The sequence below is a fragment of the Phasianus colchicus genome, chromosome 7 (genome assembly GCF_987193195.1).
Source record: "Phasianus colchicus chromosome 7, bPhaCol1.hap1.1, whole genome shotgun sequence".
Classification (NCBI taxonomy): domain Eukaryota; kingdom Metazoa; phylum Chordata; class Aves; order Galliformes; family Phasianidae; genus Phasianus; species Phasianus colchicus.
This window is the reverse complement of record NC_143442.1, coordinates 35957658-35974147: the sequence shown is the minus strand read 5'-3', so window position 1 is coordinate 35974147 and position 16490 is coordinate 35957658. Positions and strand designations below refer to the sequence as shown.

Here is a 16490-nt window from a genome sequence, read left to right as displayed (position 1 = left end):
TGGCTTGCGTGCATGCAGATCTGTCAGCAGCCTCTGCTTCTTTTTGCTTGATCTCTTCTCTCCATTCCATTTCAGAAATAAATTCCTGCAGTCTCCTTCCCCTCGCTCCAGCCTTGGAGCGTGCTGTGTGTGCAGAATGTCTTGAGGTGACAGAGGCACATTTACTTTGTGGCGTCCGATGTTATCAGTTAATACTGAAATCCAGAGTCTTCATCTTCATCAAAGCCAACCAATTCCTGGTGGTGTGTTTGCTGAAACTGAACATGTCCTTGTGAGAGGATATCTAAAAGCGTGCAAAGGTGCGAAAACCCAAATCCCAGGAGTCTGAATAAGAGACTTCAAGTTTGGGCTATGATGCTCTAATAATTGACAGTGAAGACTGAAGAGAGGCAAAACAGCATTTAAATTGCTTCGCTTGATACCTTGCCTGTCTTAGAGAGGGGAAAATTGTCATGTAGTGTATAAAGGTGTAAAGAGCCATGTGAGTTGTAATCTACAGCACCTTGTATGAAATAGGATAGATACAGAAACTTGACAAAATGTGAATCCCTGCATATCTGAGCTGGGCAGTTAAGCCTTCCTTGATGGTAGGGAGTTGAAGTCTTCTCAAGTGGCAGCTGACAGCGTTTTAAAATACACCAAAAAGAGACCCTATGGCAGGTACTGCATCAGTCCACCAAGTATGTCCCAGTTCTTGTGCCAGTTGTTCCTTCCTTGCATGTACTATAATAGTTGTCAGCCATGAGTTTGAAATTTTTGACTGAAGATTCAATTTTTTATTAAAGAGTGCTCTCTGTTATTACAATTTAACCCTATTCAACATGCAAGTTAACATTTGTCTGGTAATAGCATTAACTTTCCATTCTGGGCATGTTTGTGGTTTGAGAGAGCCTGACTTGTAATTTAAAAACAAAATGGGTGGAAAAGCCTGGATTTTCTGTGCATAGGAGGATATACCTCTGCTTTATCTTCTAATGGTGACTGCTGCCTGTTGGGCAGTTCCTGTTCTGCAGTTAAATTCTTGTTGCCTCAGCAGCTTGGGCAGGTAAGCCAGAGACTGAACAGTGCACCTTGTGTTCATTGGAGTGGGAGGAAGGCACTTTGAAGGCGAAGTTCTAGGTTTTGATCAGTGCAATATCCTTTATGCTCATCATATAAAGTCTGGGTGTAGATAGGACTGGAGGGAATGGCCTCGAGTTGCACCAGGGGAGATTCGGGTTGGACGTTAGGAAATACTGCTTTTCCAAAAGTGTGGTCAGATGCTGCAGTGGGCTGCCCAGGGAGGTGGCAGAGTCACTGATCCTGGATGTGTTCAAGGAATGTTTGGATGTTGTGTTGAGGGATGGGTGAGAACTATTGGTGATGGGTGGATGGTTGAACTGAATGATCTTGTAGGTCTTTTCCAACCTTGGTGATTCTGTGATGCTATGTTGGCATTGAGAAAAGGTGTGCAGGTAATGCAGTACAGCTACATGCCATACTGCATAGGAAAACAGAGGCAGATTAAAAGAAGAAATGGCAAAATAGCACCAGAAGTTGGATAGGGCTGAGGTCAGTTTATGGAAGATGGAGGATGTGGGAGACGTGGTGCCCGTTCAGAAGGCTTCCACCTTCTCATCCATCTTTCTCACAACAGTGCAAAGCTGCCATGCAGCAAGATCTGGCACTGGGAAGAATGGGGTAATTAGACTCAGTGATGTGCCAACTCTTACGGAAGTGGAGGAGCAATTGCAATTAGAAATTGTCTTCCAGCTGTGCCCCAAATGCAGAAGGCTTCTGGGTTACTGCTTTGCAGTGGGAAGTGTGTTTTGCTTTTAGTATTTGCACGTAAGAAGAAATGAAATTAGAAGAAATGTTTCACCGCAAGAAAGAAGCAAGAAAACACAAAAAAACTTTGTTAATTCTAGCTTTTGTGGATGAGGACATGCTGCTGTTGAATGAGTTGAGCTGTAGCCAGCACGCAGGGTACAGCTACAAGCACTGTGCTGTGAGCTGGGCTGACTGGTTAACATTGTGCAGCGTGAGCATGGAGTGCTTGAACAGCCTTCGTTAAGTTTCTGGTTGAACTTAATGCTACTTCAAACTAGCATTACAATGTTTGTTCTTTAAAAAAAAAAAATTGATATTTTTTCAAGTTAATGAAGTAATTAACAGTGATTGATGACACATGTACTTAGCTATTTTCTGTTGGTAGACCAGATGGGTTAGGCACAGCTAGTGACCAGTAATTTTGATTCCTTGTCAGAAGGAACATGAAGTTCAGATGTGGGCTGTAACAGCTGAAGTAGAACAGTAAAGTTTGATGTTTTTCTCTCTGCTTTTCTCCACCTATATAAGAAAGCTTAAATAATCTTAGGTAAAAAAGTTGTGATTTGTGTGCTTTCAGCAGCTGAGAAAACTAAGCTGGAGTGAAAATGCAGTTGGAAAGCTGAAGGTTTTCAGTGGTTTTCCAAAACGAGGTGCTTCAAGGTGGTGGCATTCTTTTTTTTTTGGCTGTATCGTGCTGCTTGGAAAGAGGAAAGCTGTACATGTATGCTTGTGCAAGCAGGTAAGAAATTGCATTTCGGACTTGTTTTGAAAGCTGCAGGAAAGTGGTGGCTGAGTCCACTTGGTTTGGTCAGCAGGGTGGAGAGATAGCAGTGCTGCTGAGGTGTTATAATGCGTTGCAGTGATCAGTTTTGAAACACTGCTGAAACTTGAACAAATGAGGGCGATGCTGATGTTGAAGGATGGTGTTTGGATCACAGGTATTGATAGGAAGCTGGTGCTCGTGGTGTGGTGCTTCAGTATTTCCAAAGAGTTCTGGCTTCTTGTGCTTCTGAATTATTGTAGCTATTGAATGGTGTGCAGGGTGCTCTACAAAGGAGTGGAGAAATAAGACAAATGCTATCCTTAATACGCTGGTATTAATCTACCTTCTGTTAAACGCTGTGTTGAGCTGTCTGATTTGAGCTCCTTCAAGTGCAGGAATACTAGGATGGAGGAGAAAAATGGAATGAGGGAAGAACAGGGCTTCAGAAATGGCTGAGACAGAGTAGATTTTTATAGGTAGCTGCCCAATTTATACCAACTCCTCTGAGGCTTCAGTGGCAGCTGGAGCAGGCTCTCGAGGCAGACTTTTATCCTTTCTCCCTCCCACGCGGATCCATCTGTGAGACTGCTTGTTCTTGCTGCTCTTGCTGAGAAACTGGATCGAGCTCAGAAGCATCCTGCTCTTTCAGACCCTCTGCCAGAGTCTTGCTAGTCAGGGAAGGTTCTGTAATCCTGCAAATTTACATATTCCCAGGTTTTACACACAGTCGGTTGTATTTCTCAAACTGTTGCTCTTCTGTGACCTGCGTTGGCTTAAAATGAGGTGGGGGAGAATCCAAGCCATTGCCCACTTTTACTTGGAGCTCCCACAGGCTGAACATGAGGTGATATTTACAGATTTGCTAGGACTCCTAAAGATGAGACATTCCCAGACTTGGGTTACGCGTCAGAGAATTTAGACCCGCTTGTGATGTGCTTGATTATAGAACATCCCAAGTTGGAAGGGACCCACAAGGGTCACCCAGTCCAACTCCTGGCGTGTAAAAATTAGTGAGGAAGGCATGTTTAACTTGCAGGCTTCTGCTGGGGCCAGCCTTTAATAGTGGCAGCTAATTTAACTTTGAAATTCGCTTTTGCTGTAGTATCAGTGTCTTGCACTGTATTTTCAGCATGCTCTGGTACTTTGGCTTTTGGAGTTAAATGACTGAAGTGCAAGGGCTACTGCTGGAGATCCATTTGAGCAACTGACTTGGCTGAAGCACAACTGAAAGCTTTGGAAAAAACAACCTTCCTTCAGAAGTCTGTGTGCCGTGGACATCTGTAGTTATGTGTTTCTTCTTATAAAAAGTAAACGACTATGAAACTGTAAGAAATGTGTTGTTTTAATTATTTTTGAGAGGCTTTGTTAGGAATAATGTAACTACATACATATGTTTGCTGCCCTTGAGTAGCTACGGATTGGTTCAGTGAGGTCACAGTCAGTGAAGTCTTTCTTATTTGTTGCTGCTGTTCATTTCCTTTTGCACTGGATGGTGATTTCGGTGCATGTGCAGCACTGTTAGTATTGCAAGGCCTTGCTTGACAAGCCACTGTCTAAAAATAATAGCAGGACTGCTCCAAAAGCAACTACCTAGCAATGTATTATAACCTTCCTTGAAGAAACTGCATAAATACGAGGTAGGTATCAGTTACTCTTGTAGTCTTAACGTACACATACTATAATTTAACACTTAGAGCAAATATAGTTAGATATTGAATCCCTTTCTTAGCGCTGCACCATACAGAACCTGTCACAAAGTTAAAATGTGTAGTGCATGCATGTAAGCAATAAATCCTCACGGCGTGCACTTGAATGTGGAAGTTGAAGGGAGAGGCGGAAACACAATATTTGTTCTACTCTTGGCTGTCATGTGAGAATAGCACTTGTAAGGGCTGGCATTGAAATGTCAACACTTGCTAAACAAACGTAGTGTTTTAATTCCTTGAAGTAGTGGGTAATGCTCTGTGTTTCTTAGCTGGTTAGTGCATTCAAATGGTTGTGCTGGGCTTTTGATCTTACGGGTAAGTACTTCTCGTTTTGCTGGTATGGAAGCATGGAGACAAGAAGCTGAGCACAGACGTGGCACACCACTATCCGGTTTGGTGACAGGCAGGCTCCTCTTGTACCTTTGGTGAGAAGTTATTTGTAGTAGCTGAATTAGCTTAGGTTTTTCATTTAGTTGTTACTTAAATGGGTCTAAAAGCCATCCTTCAGGTACTCAGACTGGTTTTCTGTTCTTCCTCCAAGTGGATGACAGAGTGCCGTGCAGGTACTTCCATCTGCCAGTTCACTCAGGTATTTTTAACTTAATGCATGTCTACTAACTGCTTCTCTGGAAACTAATTTGTAATTTAATGTGTAATCTTACTGCAATGCAGACAGCTGTAAGGAGTAAGCATTTTGCAAGACGGACCTCCATCGTGTCAGTGCGGGGCAAAGCAGAGCTGAGCGTGTGGCTTTTCTTGATGAAGGAAGAGAACATGCATTGGTGCAAGAAACAAACATTCCTCACATATTCTAGGGAAAAGAAGTTGCACAAGTATGTTCTCCTTTCAGCCTTTTCACTGGAGAACCAGCTTTGGCTAGCTGATACAGTCTGCCAGAGGACAGTTCTCTGAAGCACCCCCTGTGAGGCACTGACTTGTCTCGTGGTCTTCTGCAGAAGTGCTTGCTGTTTGTCTGTTTGCTTTTGTAATTCGTGAGAACTTTCTCCTCGCACCCTGAGTCAGAGTTTCTCAGTACTGCTAAGAAGGAGCCTGTAATGCTTTGCTGTAATTTGCCAGCTGGTATATGCTGATACTTTCCTCTCTTAGGTGTCCACGTGAAGTCTTCCCTAGAAAAAGAATGGAAATACCTTCTGTGATGATACGTGACTACTTCTATTAATTATGTTTCTGCATACTGTCATGGTGATGCCCCTCAGTGATCTCCAGGCTGAAGGCTTGAGGTCTACAAAGTGGAATTTATGCCACACCACTTTGCCCCTTTTTTGTCACACTTCTGGTTATACTGTGTACTTAGGAATGGAAAGGGAAGTCTGGTTTTTCACAAAATATTTCTTATTTTGGAGGAACTGGGATACAAATTGATGTTCTACTTTTAGTTTCTATTACGGTCATGGTGTGCTGACACGTGTGTGTCAAGTGAGCATTGAGAGGATGCTGTGTCTTACAGTGCAGTCTGGTTATAAAAAAATAAAAGCTATTACTCCTGCAGGATCTGTTCAGACAGAAACACAGTCTTCAAAGAATTAAAACACACTGAGAAGATGTCTCGTGTTGTTTGAGGCTTCCAAATATGTTTTCGATGGTAATTCTGTTCTGGATATTGTTGAAACTATAAGAAATGCTTCTGGAGCTGGATGATGCTTCTGAATCCTGGTCTCTTGGGACAGCTTCAGTTCTCCAGCTGTCTTCTGCTGGAGAAGAGTTGAAGTGGTGCTGTCAAAGGGTTGCACGAGTCCTGAGAACTACCACCACTATTTTTGTCACCTTGCAAAGTGGTGGCTCTGGAGGCACGGTCCCTAGAGAGAAGAGTCAACCCAGGAGGCTGTTTCACATTGCCTCTGCTGTGAATAGATGTAAATCATTATTATTGTTTCAAACCACTGTATGCCTGCTCTCTCTTCCTTGTCTCCTCCTTTCTTCATATACAGATCCTATATTGACAATCTTTGAAAGACAACCCTGGACAGTGAAGGCAGCACTTTTATTTTAAGGGGCTGCCTCATCAAATCCAGAAGCCTGTATGAAGCTCATATATGCTGCAGCATTGGATCGTTTGCAGGCTGTTTGTTATGAGCAGGAATCCAAGCAAGCATCAAGCTGTGGTTGTTGTCATCTCAAGCTGAGCATGTGGGATTGAGCTTAAAACTGTTTGCTTGTTTACAGAGCAAGAATTGTAAAACCTTGGTAGATTTTGAAGAAAATCTTGTTTTCTGCCTCACATTGCATATGTAAACACAGATGAATTAATGCTTTTTGGAAGAAGGTGTTTCCATGGCTTTTGGAGACCAAGCCTCCAAGGTTCTGGAGTGCTGCTGCATGCTAAAGAAGCATGAACAGGCAGAAGGCTTTTGCCTTGTATTCCTTCTGGTGTCACCTTCTCTGAGATTACTTGCTTGTCCTCTTAAAAAGCAGAGCAGCGCTCATTGGATCCAGAATAGAACTTCAAAGCAGAATGGGCTGTGTAGTATGCATATGACTTGCAGCATGTTTGGATGCATTGAGTCAGCAGACAGATTTCGTTTAACTGTGATTTTCAAGTGATCTTGTCAGCTCACTGTAGTGTTGCTGTCTGAGGTTGCTGATGGGATGTGTCTGACAGGGGCTGCAGATGAAACGAGGTCACTGAGATATGGGTATCCTGCAGCAAAAGGACTTACTTGGCTTAAAACAATCCTGGTACTTAACCCTGAGGCCAAGATTTTGATCTTGGCTGAAATACCATAGTGATTTAAACTCTGAAGAGTAGAGCTTTGCAGACACGACTCCATGGTAATCTTAATTATTGGTTACTGCACATCTGCAGGTTTGACTAGCATGGGCATATCTGAGATGGGCTGAGAAGAGGAAGATGAATATCTGTACTGTCAAAACATTTGTATGGTGGAACAGCAGGAGTCTTGTTAATTGTTTTTAACTAACTAAATAATTAAAAAAAAAAGCTTCCAGCAGCTGCAAAATGCAGGGAAATAATGTTGGAAAACAGTCAGATTTCTTGGACTTCCTGGTTCACATGCAGTCCTGTATCCTAATTGTGTCCAGATAGCCAGCGTGGGGGAAAACATGTTGAGATGTACATGGAAGGAGTGCAGAACAGAGTGGTGGAGTGCTGTCTGCATGGGTGTGATTTTGGAGGCAGGGGATCCAACCTGGTCATGCAGTTAGAAAGGAGGAAGGCAAGGAAGCACTGCTCAGGGTTAGAAGCACAGTTTTTACTGTTAAAACTGAGAACTGTTAAACGATTTTGTGTACGGAGCCAAATGCCTTCTCTCTTGGCTGTCTCACATGTGTTATTATTCTGGTGTATAGGTGGTTTGTTGGGAAATGTGATGAATTGATGCCTGCTGGTGAATTTGCTCTTGCTTTCTTTCTAGATATTACAAGGAGTAGCTGGATCCTCGTGAAGGTGTTTTGTGCAGGTGCCTTCTTGACACGCAGAATGGAAGGCCTGCCCGCTGTGCTGCTGAGCACTAAGTGTGCTGTGTGTTGAGCTTGCTGGTATGAGATGAGTAAGATAAGAAGTGAAATTAACATCAGTGCCTTTCATCTAGGGAAGCTGTGTCATAAGGCATGCTGGTTTGTTGAGCCACCAAAACAACTCGGAAGCGAAGGGCTCAAGCAGCTGCAGCCCCCCAGTGTCATACCGTATGGTGACTGCAGATACAGAAGTTCCTTATCAGTTGATAAGGCAGGCATCAGCAGCTACCTGAGGGCTGTGACAAGGGTGCAGCTGAAGCAAAACCAGCCTTCGCTGGCTCTGCTGGAGCAGCCCTGCAGCTTTGGAGCCTGCGCTGCAGGAGTGGGGGCTGCGGGTGCCTGTCTGGCCAAAACAGTGAGTTGTGAAGCTGCCAAGGATCATGCTGCTGTAAACAAATACCCACTCATCCCCAGGTGGGCTGCCAAAGCAGCTCTCCCAGGTTTTGACCCAGTCCTTCCTATGGCCGTGGGGCTTGGGAGAGAGAGCCTGTGAGCAGTGTGGGCTGAATCCCTCCTTCTTAGAGAATCACAGAAGGCATATTTGGGTTGGAAGGCACATTTAAGGTCATCCACTTCCAACCCCCTGCTATAGGCAGGGACACCTCCCACTAGAGCAGGTTGCTCAAAGCCCCATCCAGCCTGGCTTTGAGCAGCTCCAGGTGTTATAGCCAAGGTGGTGGTGGTCCTTGTCTTGGAAGGCAGTGGCATAGAAATAAAACAACCCCTGTGTTTGTTTATTCTTTTTTTGTGGATTTTTTTTCTTTCCTTCTATGAGAGAGCCTTCTTGGAAAAGCCATGTAGGCTTCAAAATATCTGATGCATAGGAGAAGGCAACATTTTGCTTCTCCACTTTTGAGAAGTGCTTTGTAAGTTGGTGGTGAAATGGCAAATTTACGGAAGAACTGTCACAGGTAGGACCCTGAAAACAGCTCTTGGCTGCTGTAGGAACCTCTTGTTGGACTGCACTGAGATCAGTTCAAGTGGTAACTGAAAACAAGAAGCTGGTGGTGAGATAAGTCATGAAATGGCTGCTGTGCATGTCCTGGGGAGGGCTGCTGTGCTTGTAATTTAGTCACTCCTGTATAAGAGATGTAGGAATTCTTTAAAGGTAGTAACAAATGTATAACTGAACTAAATCTGAGTGTGGTTCTTCTGTTGTCTTTGCTTTCCCCAGGCAGTAGTAGCCTCAAACATTCAGAAGTTTAATGTTGAGGATCTCTTTTATACATAACTGAATTTAGATAGACCTTTGGGGGAAGAATTGGGTACGGGTAAACCAGAGGTGCTGTTATATGGATTTGCTGCTGCTGTGTCAGTCAAATTTCTTCAAGAAAAGGGAAAAAATATATATTTTCATTGTTTGTTAGTCATTTTACATCATGTAAATGGGCAGAAGGGGATGACAGAACAGTAGGGGTTGGGAGGGACCTCTAGAGATCACCTAGCCCAACCCCCCTGCCAAAGCAGGCTCCCTACAGCAGGTTGTACAGGTGGGTGTCCAGATGGGTCTTGAATAAAGGAGAATCCACAAGCCCTCAGGGCAGCCAGGTCCAGAGCTCCATCACTCTGACACTGAAGAATGCCCTCTTTAGTATGGAACTTGTGTGTTCCAGAATCTGTTCGCTCTGTTCTGAATTTTTATCTGCAGCTGAGATTGCTTGTGCCATAACATTACCTGCTATTTTTATTGGAAATGAATGATATTAATATTTGCTAATGTCTGGTCCAAGCTGACCTGAGTCTTCAACAGGATGTGGAAATTAATGGAACTGGAAGATCTTGAACACTTGAGATGGCAGAGACCTGTAGGGATTAGAAATGACACTTAAGTAATTTTCTCTTAATTTAATGTGTAACGTAAGAGAGCATTCCAGGTCTCTGAAAATGCAAGATAGGCAGGGCAGCTTGGAGAGCTGTAATGCTGAAAAACTCGTGGTAGAGAGAAACAGACAGTGAAAGGTTTGGGGTTTTCTTTTTTTGTTTTGTTGTTCTGAAACAGCATGTGCTTTGCATTGTTCTGCAAACCAAGGAAGTTCCATCATAAAGCAGAGCCCAACAGAAGTGGCTGCGGTGGTATTTGAGTCTCAAACCTTGCTGCCCTACTGAGAGGGAACACCAGTATCTAATGACAGGAGGGAGAGTAAGGTTGAGCATGGTAAGAGCTCTTCCAAGAATAAATGGGACTGTTTGGAATGCAATGGGCAAAGATAAATTGTGGGCAGATGCTCATTGTGCAAGCAGCAGTAGTAGTTAATATCATAATTGTCCTCCGCCCAGGGAATATTGCTGCCTTTGCTGAAGGCTACCACACCCTCAGATCTGCTGCTGGAGCAGCTTGGGGTGAGTGCTGCCTGCTTTGCTTTCAGCAGCATCAGCTGGTTTAATGGAGGTGGGCTGGCTGGTTTGTGCCAGCCTGGCTTGCAGTGTGAGCTGGGTTACGGGGTGCAGGGTGTAAACTGCTCTTGCTTGCGAAGCTGTGAGGGCAGCTGTGAGTCTGTTTCCTCTGGACTGTTGTCTTCTAACACGGTGTCCTCAGGGTCTGCAAGTTTTCTGCTGAGGCCCTGAGTGCTGATGATGCTCTCAGTGCAAAGGAGGGCAATAATCTGTGCTGTGTGATGCTTTGTGTAAAGGAGGCAAGTCATTCTGTCTGCTTCAGTAGCTCTACCTGATAGCACGTATCAGTGGCAGGTCTCTGTTTGGATTATTTTTGGGGTGTGTAAGGGTACGTTAGGTGAGCTAACTTGGTGTTTTGCTCTCTTCTTTCTTTAATATGCAGCTTAAAAACAATGGAGAGCAGTGGATTTTTCCTTGGCGGTATGATGTTGCTTCTCAGTAAACTGCTGGAAGCTTGCACGGAGTGGGTGTGAAATGGATTGTGTGGGCTTTTTTCCTTCCTGCTCCAAGACCACTTCTTGGCACCAAGAAGTTTTTCTTTAGACTTCTTTGGGGAACAGATGCGTGAAGTACAGTTACCACTCATACATATGGCTCTTAAAATATGGAAGCTGTTGGACTGAAGTGGCTTCATATGGTATTGTTGAAGGATCAGAATGAACATGCAAGTTTAGGTTTTTAAGGCTTGAATGTGTAGCTGAAAAGTTTTTTGGTTTGTTTTTACAAGGTTAAATATTTGCATTTCCATGGTTATTTAAGATTACACCCATAGCTGTGAAAGTTATTCTTTCTGCAACTTCCAATGCCTAAAATGATATCCTCACTTAATCTCTTCCCCTGGGGGGAAAAAAAGTATAATGCATAATTAAAATAGTTGTAATTCTTAATTTTCTAATGCAGACATCTTTCTATTGCAGGTTCCCAGTTTGAAAACCGTTAGAAGATACTCTGCCACCACATTGGATTACTTTGTGTGCAACTCAGCATGTCACTTTGCCCTGGATTTTATAAGGTGGCCATAATTTAATCCCCACGTTCAGTTTCTATGTATCGTTGAAGCATTGGAGCTCTTTAGAGCTACTGTTACTTGTGTGGAAACTGATCCCTCTCAAATCCCTTCTCCAAAGGACTTGACGTTACCAGCAATGAGCTCCCAAAGCCATCCAGGTAAGGACAAAACCCCTTGGAATTTAGAAACAAGAGCCAGATATCACTGGGCTTGGCCAAAAACGTGCTGTATTTGAACTGCATAATAGTTTATGTGGAATGAGAAGGCTTTGTGTTGTATTCTTTGCTTTTTGCTGCTTTGTCAGAGTAATAATCCAGTCTCTGCTTCTTTCTTGATGATTGAGATCGTGCAAAGATGGAAAGTTGCATTGCTCTTATCAGCCACGAGGAATTTCTGCCTCTTTTAGGTTTCTGATTGTTGTGTTATATGCAACTGAACGCACTGAAAGGTCTGGGTGTTTGCTGAGATGTTAACCTGATGGTTAATTCTGCCAAAACTGCACTGATAAGTCTTAGTGTTACATGGTATTCCTACAGGGAGCAGTCACAGTTCTGCTAGTGAGTGTTAGTTGATGTTTAAGAAGAAACCTCTTTTAAATTTGAAGTACTTTTTAGTACAAAAACAGAGTTTTGTGGGAACAAGAGTTCATTAATCCATCTTGGTGCTGGCTGGGGGATTATCCCTAATGTGTTTTGTAACTTAAGACATGATTCGTGGCTACAAAATTGTGCATTTCTGTCTGCCAGGAGGCTCTGTAGATAGATGCTCAGTTACCTGCTTTTGAGCTTAAAGTCTTGTCAAATGTTTGTATTTAGTGAGTGTCAGGTAAGCTACTGTTAGGCTTTCAGGTTTGTGAGCTTGGAAGAAGAGTTTTCATTTGTGTTCCAGTATGTCTGCTGATTGTTTCAATTCTTGGTTAGGAATAGTGACCACAGAAAGGTAATCCAGCAGTGGTGAGGCACATGAAACTGCTTGTTTAATTATGCTTTTGACAGGTTGCTTTTGTGACTTCCATTTAATCGGTTTTGGGTTAACAGCCAAATAAGACTAAAGTTAAGTCAGCGTCTCCTTAGATTTAAGGAACCATGTGTTTGTAGGGGAAGGATTTTATACGTGCTTCAGGATGATTAATAGCAGTCCATTAGTGGCTTCTGAGGCTGGGAGCGAGAAATGTTGCAGCAGACTGGGATGCTGGAGGTTAGAAGCAGCATGGCTGAAAATCTGAACCTTGCATAATACCTGTTTTATAATTCTGTAATGTAGCAGTCTGTTAGATTTTCAGACATCTTCCTGGTGTTACAGGGAGTGGGGAAATTAAATATGTATGAGTAGTGTTCTGCATGTAGGTATTCAGCTTTGATACAGTTTTTGCAAGAGTGCTTTTCTAGAGGTCTGTTTTTCGAGTGTGTGGATGGTTCTTATTGGAACAGGTTGCCCAAGGAGGAGGCTGTGGATGCCCCATCCCTGCAGGCATTCAAGGCCAGGCTGGATGTGGCTCTGGGCAGCCTGGTCTGCTGGTTGGCAACCTGCACATAGCAAGGGGTTGGAACTGGATGAGCACTGTGGTCCTTTGCAACCCAGGCCAGTCTGTGTTTCTGTATGAGACACCAAGGAGCTAATGGCCTTCTCCATTTTCCTGCACAGTAGTCAGATAGATGGAGCACACAGCTGTGTTAAGAACCAGCAAATAAACCTAATGATGAGCAGCATCCGTCCCAGTGTTCTGGAAAGAGAGATGTCCTTCATAGCTGGGCTGTTCTTCTGGCTCTGAGGGCTGATTTGTCTTGTTCTCCTTTAATCCGAATGCGAGCTCATCCCTTTTTTACCTTGCCCTCGTTTGGTGCCCAAGATCTGTGAGAGAGTCCTAGAAGAAGTGCCAAGGACAGAAGGCAGCAGCTTCCCATGCAAGAGGAGTTTTTTGTGGTGCTAAAAATCAATTTAAGACTTCTGCAACAGACATGTTTATGTGTGATTTTTGCTGGAATAGCTGGTTGCCTCAAACCCAGGGAAGCAGCAGCTCAACTGGCTGGTTGTGGGTACATATGCCTTCTCCTGAGCTACCTAAACTTCTTGGCCCACTGTCACACAGAGGAGCCTGGAGTGAGGTATGCGTTGGCTCGGTGAGAGCTGAAGCTGTGAATCCTCAGTGTTTGGGAGGAAATTTCATATTGGCAGTAACCCTTGAAGTGAAGGACTCCTGTCGTCAGCTGTTTTGCAGGAGATCGCTTAATTTTTGCAAGTTTTTCACCTTAAAAAAAATAATAAAAGCACAGGTAGTGATTTGACAGTATTTTTACATTATGGTGTTTTAGATGTTGGCGTTGTGTGACTGTATCTCCAAGTGCTGGGTTGATATTCTAGAGTGTGTTGTGGTGGGTTTTTACCTCGAGCTCACACCCTGGTGTTCTTACTGCCTGTTTCTCTTTGAGAGTCAGTTTTATAACATTTAGTAGAAACAATATCCAAACATGGCCAAAGATGACATCTGGAGTTCTCACGTCAGTTGTGATAGCTATTTTGATTATGCAGCTACAGGTAATTATTACTAATGATGTGCGTTGTTTAAGGGAATGCTCTGCTTTAACTCAAAAGCCTATTAAATTTTGCTTCAGTGGATATGAGCTTTCTTCTCTAATCTTCTCCAAACCTATCACAAATGAGATTTTTTAGGAGCAGCACCATAAAATTGTTGCAGTGTAGCTGAATGAAAGTGTTTTCTTGGGTTTTTTTTTGCTTTTTTTTTTCCCTTCACTCTGCAAAGCTGTCTTGTGGGAAAAGCTGCGTACTGAAGGCTTCTTGCTGAACGAGGCAAAAAAGATCTGGGCAATTAGGTAGTCTAAGGAAAATGACTTCTCTTCCCCAGTCGTTGCCATTCCTTTTGATATATTTTGGAGTAACTTTGCTAAAAGAATAAGAATCTGTGTAGGAGAAATGGTGTCCCCTCCTAGTGGAAGTGAATCCTCAAGATTCACTTCTTCCAGTTCTTCCACACTGCTTCCAGTGGATGTTCCAGGCTGTGTTAAGCCCTAGCTGTTAGAGTAAAGACCATGACCTTTTATTTCTGATTTCTGGCCTGGAGGCTCTTTGCAGTTCTTACCTTGAGCTCCGGGTTGGGATAATCAGCTCCTAGGAACTTAAGGAGCAGGGGGAGCAGCAGTCTGCTGCTGGGGTCCCTCTTTTCCACAAGCACCAGCCGCTCCTGATGAACCACCATCCAGCTCCCTGCAGGTACTGGTAAGCTCTGTGGTTGCATGGGCAGGAATGTGAATCATTTTGGGTGGAACTGCTGGGCAGGCTGGGGGCAGGGGGAGGGGACAGGGCTGCAGTTGAAGGCTGGGGGGAGGCAGGAGGAGGAAGATATGTGGAGCCCATCACCACAAAGTGCAGAGGCATTGGGTGCCCTTTGGCAGAGGAGTTGCTGCTTGAGTGCTGAAACAAAGCTGCAAAAAATGCTGAAATTGTGCTATGAAATATCAAGATGCTGCGAAGCATAATTAAGAAAATTAGTGGAATTAAGATAACATTTAGGATTATGACGAAGTTTGGGATGCACGGACAAGCACGTTTAGTTTCACTTCTTAACTTGCTGTGTTGACCACAATTTAGGTTTACCTTATGTAACCTTTAGTGCTGGTACCACTTGTGCACAACCAAGTCTGCCCGGGCAAAGGATGGATGTGGGCTTTTTTTAATTTCCTCCCATTGACCTGAAATGATTTTTGGCTGTCACCTTCTGCCTCTCTCACTTAATTTTCAGTGGCTTAAGTTTCGCTGTAATGTCATTCTTTAATCAGTAAAGATTGTTCTACTGATACTGGTTATACATAGAGATCAGTTTAAAGAAACCTGAATGCTTAAAGTTAATCACTCAACTGATTTGTATTTGTTTAAAGTTCACTCTCCTTTGTAAAAACTGGAAATCTCCATGCTCAGTGAAGCGTTTTGTTTATGAAATGTTATCTTACAGGAATTAGTCTGAATGCAAATGCTGTATTCCTCCTTCAGAGCTGCTCTTGCGGGGATGCAAATGTTATTTACATCTTGAAGTGCTGAATGTTTGATAATTAGGAATATTGAAATTTAAGAATGAGTTGCCTATCTAGTATGGAAAAATCTGCAGCACAATCATTAAAGCTGAGAGGAGATACCAGACAAAGCAGAAAAGCTTCATGATCACAGAACACAAGAAAAATGAGTTAGCAAGTCATGTGCTGTGATTTTGCTAGACTGAGAAGTACTTTTGTGTGGCATTTTATCTGCCAAGTGTAAGAAGCCACTCTCCTTTCACATTCCATGGCTTAATGAGGCATGGAAAGCCATTTCATGCACTATACATAAGAGCTTTCCCTGTTAGTCTTTCAAACATTTTGCACCATAAAATAAATATTTTATGCATTCTCTTTTTAAAGATTAAGAAGTTTCTGTGGAGATGCATTTCAAACTGGCTTTAAATGACACTGACCTACTTTCTGGCAGTAATCAGTCTGCTTCTGTAAGTTATCTGGGGACAAGAGCATTCTTTCAATAAACATAAAGAGCATGCGAGTAAATTCCAGTCCTCCTTCAGCACAGCTTGGGCACGGCTGATCCTTGGTGGCTGTTGTCTGGAAGATGATTTGGATATGGCATATCTGTGCTTGCCCCTTCTTGTCTGGTGCTCCACTTTGCTACAGCTGAGTTATTTTAGGTTGGGCATCCGTGCTTCTATTTACAAGTAGAACACTAGTGAGTACGGGCACAACCATTATCTCACATCCTGTCTTTTCTCCACGTGAAAAAAAAACAGGGATTTCTAGTATGCCTACTTTCCCCACTGCTGAGTGTGGGAAGCTGGTTGGATGGAAGCATTCAGCTGGTGGGCAGGACCAGCAGAGGAGCAGGAACTCAATGGGAAGAGCAAGCATTGCTTGTCTTGAACCTGTTGTCACGAGGAACTCCTCCCAGGCATGGGGGTCGGCTGAGAAATAAACTCAGCAGCAAGATCTGCCAGTAAGAAGTAGTCACTGCTGCTTCTGTTCCACGTGGGATAAAATAAACTGTATGGCAGCCACGAGGGTGATAAGTAGAAGAAACACTGAGAACCTTGCTTTGAAGATGTCCGCCGTTCAGACTTATTACCAACTTTTTTCCCTGCGTTTGTTGGAGAGCTTTTTGTCATTCTTGGTCAAAGCTGGCATCTTGAAGCCTCTTCTTGTTTTTCTACTTGTCAGCTTTTTCTTCTCTAAATGCATTATTGAGGAAGCGTGTGCTAAGGGAATCTTCCTGTTGCCTGGGTTGAGTGCCCTCGGTTGCTTTTTGGAAGGGGCTAATTGTA

The 16490-nt window shown here is 43.4% G+C and overlaps 1 protein-coding gene across 3 annotated transcripts in view; it reads left to right on the top strand.

The window, feature by feature from the left end:
• HDAC4 (histone deacetylase 4) overlaps positions 1–16490 on the top strand; it is a 217509-nt gene that overhangs the window by 11125 nt on the left and 189894 nt on the right. For all 3 annotated transcript variants that reach the window (XM_031604499.2, XM_090144556.1, XM_090144557.1), the window contains exons 2-3: positions 11085–11179; positions 11295–11334. In XM_031604499.2, coding sequence (XP_031460359.1) covers positions 11153–11179; positions 11295–11334 — 67 coding nt within the window. In that variant the 5' untranslated portion in view covers positions 11085–11152. The remainder of the gene's footprint in view (positions 1–11084; positions 11180–11294; positions 11335–16490) is intronic.